Source organism: Mchenga conophoros, linkage group LG11 (assembly GCF_057382185.1).
Source record: "Mchenga conophoros isolate Kocher_MC1m ecotype Shallow Benthic linkage group LG11, M_conophoros_male_GT1.1, whole genome shotgun sequence".
NCBI classification, from domain to species: Eukaryota; Metazoa; Chordata; class Actinopteri; order Cichliformes; family Cichlidae; genus Mchenga; species Mchenga conophoros.
Window position 1 is genome coordinate 38,665,628 of NC_140536.1, and position 11,641 is coordinate 38,677,268.

The following is an 11,641-nucleotide window of genomic DNA, read 5'->3' on the forward strand; positions in this document are numbered from 1 at the left end:
TGTTGTTGGTTTTTCTTTTAATTATTTTTTCAATCCTGAACAAACAAGAAAGCATGTTCAGTCTTTTTGTGTTCATCTTGCTAAGAATTAAAGATATTTACAAAATCAAAATTAATGTATTAGATTTAAATAATCGAACCTATTTCTGTCGACTTAAACAATTCAAAGTTGTATTAAAAAAGTGTGTGTGTGTGGGGGGGGGGAGGTCACGTGGACAGAGTTCAGCGTTTCTTCGTGGGGAGTGTAACCTCTGGCTCACAGACCAGCTAAGATGGCTCGGCTGAGGTGTGTTGGCGCCCCCTGCCGGCAGAGTTCAGCCGCTGCAGGCTGCTCCTCCATTTCCCTCCAGCTGCAGAGATTAGAGATCAAAGGTCAAGGTGGGGATCCTATTCTTCCTCACTGTGTGAGTATAAAGTTAATCCGAGTCTGTGGAAGACAGAGTGCAGAAGAAGAAACCTTCAGACCACCTGTAGTTCAGTCGCGTCTCCTCGTTTTTGAGTCTTCACTGTGATTTAGGGTCAAAGTTCTTGACCCTGACATCTCTTCATTTGGTCCATTACTTTTATTTTCTTTTTATCGTCAGCAGCGGGTTTCTTGTTTTATTTCTGATGTAACGATGAGGTCAGCCGATCACTTTGGCCTTTTCATTGTTTGCCAATAAAGTTTTGTTGTAAACACGCTCTGTGATTGCTGCTCTCACCTGTGCTCGTCCAGCACCTTCAGGCGCGTCCTGAGCTGTATCCCGAGTCAGGGTCTACAGCCTTAAAGGCCGCATTTTAAGGCCGATTACGTCACAGCGGCGCAACAAAGGCTGTCCCAATTCAAAGGCTGATCCAAATGCAGCCCTCAAATGCGTCCTTCATTTTGAAGACATTTGGACATTTTCTCACCCATTAAAGGAATATTTCATATATCAGTCTACTCTTCATTCTATCAGACACGGTTATCACAGCTCGTACATTTGCTTTTTACACATATATGTAAGCATTGAGACAAATGTAATAATGCCAACATACTGAAGGAACAATATTTGTCTCTTATATGTAATACATCTGTATACACACTGTCAAAGGTACTCGAGTCTTTGAGTGAAGATTTAAGGTGATAGGACATATAAATAGCTGCAACTCGAATCTTTACGGAAGCTCAGTGTTTGACAGAGTTCACTCACATGTGCTGCACCAGTGTACCTGCACATGTGATGTGACAATAGAAGTGATTTGATTTGAGAGTTCAAACTCACTGCTGTAATAACTAATAATGATTAGTATAATAACTATAATATTGGCCATCTCATATTTACACTGACTTTAGTCTCATGAACAACATCAGCTAATTGTTATTTACTAGCTAATCTTAAAATGACTGTTTAGCACAGAAATGAAGCCCAACAATCATGTTTACAGTCCCGTGGTCTCAGCCTCAGATACTTAAATCACACAAAGCTCGTGTAGAAACAAACAAACGAACAAAACATGTTCCTTCATTTCTGCCAAACACGCGTTTCCAGCTATTATGGTTAATTGGAGGTGAGCTTCCCTCCCTCCAAGACATCTACAGGAAGCGCTGCCTGAGGAAAGCGGGGAGGATCATCAAGGACTCCAGTCACCCCAGCCATAAACTGTTCAGACTGCTTCCATCAGGAAGGAGGTTCTGCAGCATCCGGTCCCGTACCAGCAGACTGAGAGACAGCTTCTTCCATCAGGCCATCAGACTGCTGAACACGTCATAGACACCTCAGCTTCACTGCTGGAACTTAAACATTATGCACTCCATACTGTATATAAATGCCACTGTTTTGCACATATTCAACTCTGTATATTTTTATATATTTTATTTATTGTTTACTCTATTTAATTTGTAAAATGTCTATACACACACACACACACACACACACACACACACACACACACACGTAGAAAAATATTTAGTATACACATCCAGAAATGCATATACTATTATATATTGTACATATATTTATTAGTTTCAGATGTAGCCATTCTTGTATTTTGCTTGTTTACATTATTGTATTTTGCACAACTCTGTTGCTTGTGAAGCTCGCACACAAGAATTTCACTCACATGTGCTGTACCAATGTACCTGCACATGTGATGTGACAATAAAAGTGATCTGATTTGATTTGATTTGCTAGGCAACCCGGGCAGCGCGACGGAGGCTAGACCACCCATTTCACAAGCCTCGCACTTCCGGCCTCAGCGGTCTTTGAGTACGTGGCCCTTGAGGACCGTTGAGGCTGCAGACCCTGAACTGGGACACAGCCCTGAAATTCAGCTCCTGTCACGTTTGCGGTGATTGTTCAGCTGCGATCGCTCTGCTGCTGTCCTCTCAGGTGCACTGATGAGGTCACACAGGTGTCGCTGTGTTGCTGAACTGTTGTGGCTCATCAGTGAAACTGTGACATGAACGAGGTGATCTCTCACACACACACACCGTGTCGGGGCTGCGGTGGGAGAGCTGAAAGCTGCTTGCAGACCGACCGCAGGCGGCTCGGACTGAAGTGAAAGAGGAACGCTCAGCGGCGCTCCGACTGCTTCTTCACCTGAACAAGGACACGCCTCACATCCTGACATCAGCGAGGTCATCGCTGAAGAGCAGCTGCCAAGGAAATGGCCTGTAACCATGGCAACCACAGGTTACTAGGGAAAAATGGGGCGTCTGTCAGCGACCCAGAAACCTGCAGCGACAGCAGAGTTGACATTTCCCCCAGGCGTCACCGTTCAGTCTGCAGGCCCGTGCCACGTGGTCGTCGTCATGGTGATTTATTTTTCGCCGCGATCCGAGGCCACATGGTACAAACTTGTTTCCAGGGCAGCTCTGATTTAGCTTTACAAACAGAAAACGCTTGTTTCCTGTTCCACGGGAACACAGACTGTATGTAAAAGATGGACTAGCACAGTCACTGGCGCCATGTTGGTTTTCCGCCTGCAGTTTGCATAAAAACACTTTTTTGTTTCTCAGATAAAATGAGAATAAAACCGTTTTCCGTCGGCTCGAGCGCCCGACGTCTTTGGATACGATGGACGGTCGGCGGCTAAAGCTGAGGACAAAAATCCGTCACGACGCGTCATCGCTGCTCAGACTGTTGTCACGCGTACCGAGGCGGTCATGTGACTGTCGAGCTGTCAGACTTCGTCCTGGATCAGTGCTGCCGATCCACAGATCAGTAATCAGTTTATCTTTGCCGAGTAATCAGATTACAGGAGCTGAGAAAGCGTCACGCAGCAGAGATTTGACCTCACGTCTCTGAAAATACTTGAGTCTTAATGTAATCGAGTACTTTTACTTCAGTACAGATGCGCTTTATGTTTCTGCGTTTCTGCTTCCTGTCGTTTCGGCTCAGTGCTGCGTCCGTCTGACCCGTGGCTGTGCGGCTGCAGGACGCCGTCTCATGAAATAAACATTCAAACACGCGTGTTTATTTTCTGCATGATTTTATACAAACTTGATTACAGTAAATTTACATGTTTAAAAATACTTTTATTACAAAAAACAAGTGTTTGAATCCTGCTGTCAGTTAAAATAGAGCTCTCCACGAAAACATGCTCTCCTCCGGCTCCGACGCCTCCAAACATTCCAGTCAGATTTCTGAAGGTTTTCCTTGTTTAGCAACGCGTTCGTTCTAAAAGCTGAAATCTCGCGCAGCTCTGGGGCGCAGCTCTGGGACGCAGCTCTGGGACGCAGCTCTGGGGCGCAGCTCTGGGACGCAGCTCTGGGGCACAGCTCTGGGACGCTCCTCTGGGACGCTCCTCTGGGACGCTCCTCTGGGACGCTCCTCTGAGGCGAGCACATTGGAGGTTTGTGGTTGGTCGATCACTTCAGGCCTTCCTTGGGACTTTGTTCACGAGGAGGTCGGAGTATCGGTCATGTGATCAGGGTCTTTGCTCCGTCGGTCGTTTCTTCGATGTAACTAAACAGCCAAAGCGTCTCCACCTGGAACCTCCAATAAAAGCTGCCAAACAGGAAGTTCGAACAGCTCGACGACCTGCCGTTACGCCTCTATTAGCCATCAAATATGGCTGCTCTCCCGCTGCACCCTGAACTCTGAGATAGCGCTGCAGCAGGCCAGCCTGCTTCCCATGATGCACTTCTTCCCTCCCTGGGTGTTCGATCGCCTGCTGCGGCTCCTTAGCTTCATCTCGCCTCCCTGAGCCTGCCAGAGGTTTCCTCCTGTTAAAAGGGAGTTTTCGCTCCCCGCTGTCACCAGGTGCGGCTCATGAGGGGGTTTGATTGGTGGGTTTCTGTCAAACCCTGCAGGCGGTCAGAGGAGACCTCGAAGGAGGGCACGAAACTTTAACGGATCAGGTTTGCGGGGTTGTTCTGCTCCTCCCCCTGGCGCTCTCGCGCCGTCTCTCTTTGGCTTAAGTCTTCGTCTCTCGTTAACGTCACAAAAATTAAACACGTGTTCCTAATGAAGCTCTGAACCATGCGACGTCTCTGAAGTCGCACACGGAGCTCGCCCTCTCGCCGTCTGCCTCTACAGTTTGATGAACAGCACGGCGGTCACCATGGCAAAGCCCACCAGCAGCATGGCCACCTTGGTGATGCGGTTCCTGCCAGCGGCGAGCTCGTGCGGTAGGATCTCCATGAAGGTGATGTAGATGAAGGTTCCCGCCGCCAGCCCCTCCAGCGTGCAGCGGGCCAGCTGGTGCCCCGGCGATGTCTTGGTCTCGGTGAGGCCGACGCCCAGGCCGACGCCCAGCGGCGACATGACGGCGAACAGCAGCAGGCAGCCGACCACCACGGAGCGACGCAGCCGGGCCTGACACAGCTTCACGGTTAGGCTGAAGGAGATGATGCTCTTGTGGATCATCAGGGCGAGGCAGATCTCCAGCACCTCCTGCCCCTCCTCCAGCAGCCCCACCGCCAGCCCCTCGAACACCGAGTGCAGCGACAGCGAGAAGACCAGGATGAAGGCGCGCAGGGCGGACTGAGAACCAAAGTCCACGTGGAAGTGACCGTCCGAGTCCGCTGAGCCCCGGCGGCGGTGATCGTTGGATTGAATGCTGGAGTCCACCAGCAGAGAGCGCCGTTCCTCCGGGGACGGCGACGTCTGGTCCTTGAAGGCCAGGATGATTTGCTCCAGGACCAGGACCAGGAAGAAGCCCATAGCCACGATGAACTCGGGCAGGGGGAACTGCAGCTGAGGGAGGAAGAGGAGGAGGAGAAGAAGAGTCAGCTTGAGATACCTACATCTGGATTTATCTCCAGGGTCCAAAACTAAGACCTAAATGTTCACAGATCTGAATGTCCGAATAAATCATCGAAAAAACGTCAATATTTAATAAAACGTTAAGAGTAGAAACTCCAGAACGTTCTCATCGCCATGGACACGATCAATAACACATGACATACATGATCAGAGATGCAGCTTCAACCGGATTACATTTAAATCTCCAAATATGATTTTTATATGCCAGATTTATTTATGACATTAAACCATAAGAATTCATTAAAATGTCCAAATTTGTAGAGGTTTTTTTAAATCCTCCAAGTTTAAATAAATACATAAAAATAAAACTACAAATATGTCCCAAAAATGTGAATATTCTAAAAACAAAAAACCAACATCGGCAATAAAATGTCAAAAAAACTCAAATTTGTTACGTTTGTCCTCAAAATTAAAAGCATCTGTCGGACTTTATTAGCTCCAAACATTCAGAAAACAAATGTTAATGTTTAATAATTAAGACAGCAGAGGAGTGACGGACGGCTCAGCGTCTGTGTCTCTTCCTCTCTGAGTTTGAACGTTTTCACTTCCCTCTCGCTCAGTTTCCTGTGAGCGCTGTGGCGAACTCTGAGGACAGGAAATAAACCAGCTGCTGCTTCAAAATAAAAGCATTTCAACGCTGACAAACTGAATTTCCAGCAACGAGCTCTACGGAGGCCCGACATGACCAAATCTATAAATAAACTTCATTCAACAATTGTGAGAAATAATATTAAATATTTATTATTTATTTAAAAGTACTTATTTTTGTGCTTATTGCAGATTTCCTTTTTTTCCCAGAGGGGTTTCCTGCAGACGTGCTAATGGATGTTTGTGGTGCGACACGCGTGCAGTAAACTGTTTGTGGTGGGGAAACAAAAACACTCGCCAACATCTGCGTGGCCGCTGACTGCAGGCTCGGTGCAGCCGGCCTGAACAGCTGGAGTGTCGGAGGTTGTGCTTTACAAACACCAACATTGTCTGTTCGAGTGCAGCGAGTCAAACAGTCACTTCCTGCCACAGACAGGCCTCGCTCTAACATCAGCTCATTGTTGCAGCATTGAAGCTTTTACTCAGAGTTATCGATCCTGTCACGAGTTAGCTAACAACCAACCACATGACGTCACAGTCGTGCGGACATAAGATGGCGCTAAACAGGATTTTGAAACTTTGACTTTAAGCTGTTTTTTATTAAATCCAGAGTTACATCACTGTCTGAGAGCAGGATCGGTGGGCTCAGCCAGCTCAGACGTTAAAGCATCTCTGAGCGTGACGGTGAGGCTTTACCTGCGGTTTCTCTTCAGGCCTCTTTAACGTGTGCTCAGGTGAGCGTGTGCGCTCTCCTACCTTAATCCCGGCGCTGCTGAAGGCCTCGTTGATGCTCTGCAGGTAGTCGGGCAGCAGGTCCAGCAGGCAGGTGGCGAAGAACACGCCTCCAGCAAAACAGCTGATCAAGCTCAGCAGCAGGCGCCTTAAATCTGCAACACGGACAGCACAGGTCAATCACACGGATCAATCGCACGGATCAATCACACGGATCAATCGCACGGGTCAATCGCACGGATCAATCACACGGATCAATCACACAGGTCAATCGCACGGATCAATCACACGGATCAATCACACAGGTCAATCACACGGATCAATCACACAGGTCAATCGCACGGATCAATCGCACGGATCAATCACACGGATCAATCACACAGGTCAATCACACAGGTCAATCGCACGGATCAATCACACGGATCAATCACACGGATCAATCACACAGGTCAATCACACAGGTCAATCGCACGGATCAATCGCACAGGTCAATCACACGGATCAATCGCACGGATCAATCGCACGGATCAATCGCACTGCTGCAGAGCCAGAGGTTGAAACTGAAAGCAAACAGAAAGTCAGACTCCTGAAAGGCGTCGTGTAACAGCCCTGCAGAGCAGCGCTCATGGATTCATGTTCTCCTGCTGCAGCTGATCGAGTGACTGCACAGAGATCACACGACGTCACATCTAATCAGCTGGTTAGGAGAAAACAGGAAGTCGAGCTGTGAGATGAAAACACTGCAGACTAATCCTGGAGCTCCGAGCGTGGCTTCGGGCTCAGCGGGATCTAAACCTAAACCCGTTATCCTGCGTCTCCCCACTTCCTCTCATGTATTTTACTACCAGAGCATGTGAAGCCCCACCCACCTGCCTTTAGGAGGCATGGCCAATTGGAAAACCGTTGGCTGAAAGTGGGAGGAGCGTGTTTCTGACCTGCAGAACACCATGCTCAAAAGAAGAATTGTCCATGCAAAGCCAGCATGAGCACGGCTGATTTCAGCCACCCAGTCCAAATATTTTCTTTCTGACGTTCTGACCTCCTCACACAGAAACCGATGTTGGAAACGTTTATCTGCTCAGTTTACCTGGCTGCACGCTGAAGCGCCCCGCCCCTCGGACGATGCAGAGCGGGGCAAATCCGAACAGCAGCGTGACTGACAGCAGGACCGCCAGCGCTCCTAGTTTGATCTCCAGGGCAGGGACGTCAGCCGGGTTCACCTTCAGCGCCGCCGTTTCCTTTGCTGAAGACACGAGGACAGAGGAGGATGCTCCGCCTGCGACAGCCATGTCAGCTCTCTGGACCGGACCGCAACCGTGGACTCGCTCTGAGGACGAGAGTCTGTCAGACAGAGGAAGAACAACACAGTGAGACACATGTTTCATTTGAATGATGGTTTCCTGCAGGTACGGGCGAACTGCGGCGCTGCGCCTGGATCACACCTGTGAGTCTGCAAAGACTAACGCATTACGTACTCCTAGCAGCTGACGATGAAACCTGACGTATGCGATGTTCACAGGCTGCTCTGAGCCAGACACACACACACAATCAGTCAGCATGAGGACGGTGCTCTTAAAGTTTAACCTAGTGATGTGACGTTCTGTATCGAGGCTTCGAAGCTTGTGTCGAGTAATGGAGGGGGCGTTTCCGCGAAGCGCGTATCGAGGCTTGCTTCATTTATGGGAGGAGCTGAAAATGATGACGTCCGAAGCCTCGCTGCCCGGCTGTACCACGTGACTGGTTCATGAAGTGGTTCGAACTTTGCCGCGAGCTATGACAGATATAAACCCTCAGACTTCATTCAAAATGTGGGTGTTTGATGGAGAGTTGCGGTTAGAGAGAGTTTGGAGACCGTTTGGAGGTTTAGGAGAGTGAGGAGAGAAAGTCAGGAGAGAATGGAGCCAGCTAAGAAGAGGAGGATGTCCTCCCCTGTGTGGGAACATTTTGATCTTATTCCTCCCAACAAGGTATGTAAATTTCTACAGAAGATGTATTTTCATAATACTGATGGTGCAATAAAACTTATGTTAAGCTGTCGTTACTTTTGTACAAGGTGAAGTGTTTGCTATGTGCCAGGGAGCTGGGATATAACAACAACACCTCATCCATGCTTAGGCACTACAGAGCTTTGCATGAGAATAAGAGGAACACCGATTGTGGAGCAAGACCAGGTGAGCCATCAAATGCCATGATAATATAGCATGCAGTAATGTTACTAAATGATATAACAATATTATACAACTGTTATAAGTTACGTGTGTGATATTTATATTTGTGCTTTGTTTTATTGTCTTTACATACTGCCAGCATAAATATACACAGTATACTGCCATCACTACAATATACATGTTTTACACACTCCTTTTGTTGTTGACATTTACAGGCTGTGTGCAAAATGCCACACTCTTCAAATTCATGCCAGCTATTATTTTTACGTCCAGTAGGTGTCCTGCTAGAGCAAATGAAGCTTCAAGAAGCTTCGCGTTGGGGTGAACTTCCTGTGTGATGTTTAGCTCATGCAGCAAACAGAGATGTTTGTGATGTGCAGAGCGCCATGAGTCATGTGACCCCAGGAATCGATAAGAGCAGCAAACAGAGGCAGCGGCGCGCTGACAGGAAGTGCGGTGAAGAAGGCGGATTAACTGAAAGCAGGTGTGAGTGGCTCAGACGGAGGGGCGGGTCTGATCTGATTGGGGGGGGATTTCCACGTTATTTCAGGACGTGTCTGAAATCGGAGTGGGCGGTCCCCCTGCAGTTCCTCTGCTGTGCCGCAGGGGCAGCAGCGAGTCAGGCAGAAACAAACATGTTTACAGACTGGGGCACGGGGTCAGAGGTCAGATCAGTTTGTATCCGACTGCTGGTGAGTCGAATAACCGAATATTAAGCAGCTGCGCAGATTTACCACAGCTGTAACATCTGCTACGTCATAAAGATGTGCACCGACTCTTCCTCGCGCAACTAATCAGACGTTAAAGGGGTTTTAGTTAGTGCGCACGCGCAGTCTGTGAGTCATGGAGGCGTAACCGTGGTAACCATCGTGTGTTTCCCGCTGATGATCCCGAGGTAACGGAATATTTTTACTCCGGAGCAGATCACGGTCCCGCGCACAGACTCCGCTCAGGTGTCCAAACACCCTTACCTGTTCAGCCGCGGGCTCGCGCTCAGGTGAGGCTCTCGGTATCAGAGCTGATCGGCAGCGTGAGCTTCTCTCGGTGCTGCTCTCCGGGAAGTGGTGACTCAGTTCCCACCAGCTGATCCCGCCTCGTGAGGGAGCTGCTGTGAAGCGCTCCGCAATAAAACACCGCATTTCCTCTTTACAAAATAAAAGCCCGTCAGTGTTTGGTTTCCGGTTCGGTCCTGGGTCCAGCAGGAGGAGACCCCGGACCATCAAACGCTTCCTGTCCCTCATGTATGTGACGTCATAACGCTAAAGTTTTCATTTATGTTGAAAAATCACAGATTTTCTTCATGTTTACCCTCGATGATCAGTCATCAATAACAGTCAATCAGGTAAGTCAATCAGAAAAGGGTAATTGAGTTCATCTCAGCCTTTTACGAGCCACATCTTACGTTTTTAATCATTGATCTGTAATATTTATGGATCTGTGCGTGGGTTCGCAGCACAGGTGCTCTGTCACACCTGATCCTATTGATCCAAACGTTTGACTGCTGATTGGTGGGGGAGCAGAGCCTGCCTCTCCTCTGAAGTGAACGTTCGTCTTCAGCTTTATTTTCCTGATGCGCTTTAATTTATTCAATTAATAAATTGTTGTTTAAAAAAAGTTGCTGTGTTTTTATTTTGCTGCAGTGAAAACTGTCAGAAGCTCATGTTCATCTTTATTTTTAATTCTCAGCCTACACAAAGGCATTTACTGATTCTTTTCTCAAAAACTAAACGTGAGGCTTTTATTTTGAAGGCCGAAATCCCCTGTCGTTTTCTGACTTCACTCAGCTGGAGCGGGAGGCGGATCCTTCCAGCTGCTGACTTTGTAGCTTAACAGGAATCCCAAGAGTCCATGTTAGTGTCACTTTCCATCACTCATTAATCACAGGAGGTCAGAGGTCAAACGCCACTGCCTGTTAGTGACTGTGTGCGTGACACTGTGGAAGCTTCACTGGTACATAAATCACACAATGCTGCAGTCAGCACTCTGGCAGCAGTAAAACGTCTGTTAAGCTGTTTGTGGTTAGAGCAGCTGTGAAAACTTCGGGCTCAAAGGTCACAGTAAGCACAAACAAAAGTCGTCCTGGCCTTTGGAAGCAACGCCTCATGATCCAAAATCATTACTGAGACACAGATACCAGAAACCACACCACAAAACTTCAAAATGACTAAAAATCTACTTCATTTACATGAAAAACCATAAAAAACAAAGCAGATGACCTCAAATTTAGGACCAATCACAGTGAAAAAATTAAATTATACACAAGGATAGACAGATACTATGAAAAAATCCAGACGTCCAACTATCAACTTCATTTAGATGCAGAAACACAGAAAGAGACTGAAACACACGAAAAAGCCAAAGTACTAAACCACAGACTGTAAACAAAGATGGACAGAGCTCCTTAAACCTGCATTGCCTCTTCTGTCCATCAGGGGGCGACTCCTCTGTGATCTCTAATGAGTGGCAGGTGTGGCTGATTACAACATGATGCTTTTCTGGACTTTTCTACTCGGTCAGAACCCAAACAGGAACCTTCACAACACCGAGTAAACTCCACAGTGGACACCAGGGAAACACAAAAACACACACCACAATCCAAGAAGCACAAAGAAGCCCACACTCAAAGTTCACCACCTTTAAAGCTCTCCGATAACGCTGTAGAAATCCAACACAGCGTCTGAAAGGTTTTTATAATGTGGGAAAGAACAGTGTGATTCTGGGAATCTGAAGGTTTGTCGTTTCCGTCCAGTCCGAGCCGTCTTTGGCTCCCTGCAGGAACATCGAGACTCAATCGACAAACATTTAGCTTTTAGTTCACCTTGTAAAGTGTGCATGTGTAAAAAGTGGCTGGAGGACAGAAACAGAAATATCTTCTCACTTCACTCGGACGATTCCAGAAACTGACCTTTGCCCCCAGAGGCGA

General features: G+C 47.7%; 1 protein-coding gene across 3 annotated transcripts; it reads right to left on the reverse strand.

Moving 5' to 3' along the window:
* Positions 1-3,420: 3,420 nt before the first annotated feature.
* Positions 3,421-9,848, reverse strand: slc39a3 (solute carrier family 39 member 3). Of its 3 annotated transcripts, none has more exons than XM_085292914.1 (4): positions 8,026-8,178; positions 7,638-7,891; positions 6,575-6,705; positions 3,421-5,161 (listed from the first exon to the last, which is right to left on the reverse strand). In XM_085292914.1, the coding sequence occupies exons 2-4, from the start codon at positions 7,837-7,839 to the stop codon at positions 4,496-4,498; spliced, it is 999 nt and encodes a 332-aa protein (XP_085149040.1). In that variant the 5' UTR covers positions 7,840-7,891; positions 8,026-8,178; the 3' UTR covers positions 3,421-4,495. The 3 variants fall into 3 exon arrangements, with proteins under 3 accessions (XP_085149040.1, XP_085149039.1, XP_085149037.1); XM_085292913.1 differs by having other exon boundaries at positions 7,993-8,178; XM_085292911.1 differs by lacking the exon at positions 8,026-8,178 and adding an exon at positions 9,690-9,848 and having other exon boundaries at positions 3,422-5,161.
* Positions 9,849-11,641: the final 1,793 nt, after the last annotated feature.

Coding starts and splice junctions, on each gene's coding strand:
- slc39a3 (XM_085292914.1), bottom strand. CDS start 7,839: ATGGCTGTCGCAGGCGGAGCATCCTCCTCTGTCCTCGTGTCTTCAGCA. Junction 6,706..7,637: donor GCGCTTCAGCGTGCAGCCAG/GTAAACTGAGCA, acceptor TCCGTGTTGCAG/ATTTAAGGCGCCTGCTGCTG. Junction 5,162..6,574: donor TCAGCAGCGCCGGGATTAAG/GTAGGAGAGCGC, acceptor TTCCTCCCTCAG/CTGCAGTTCCCCCTGCCCGA.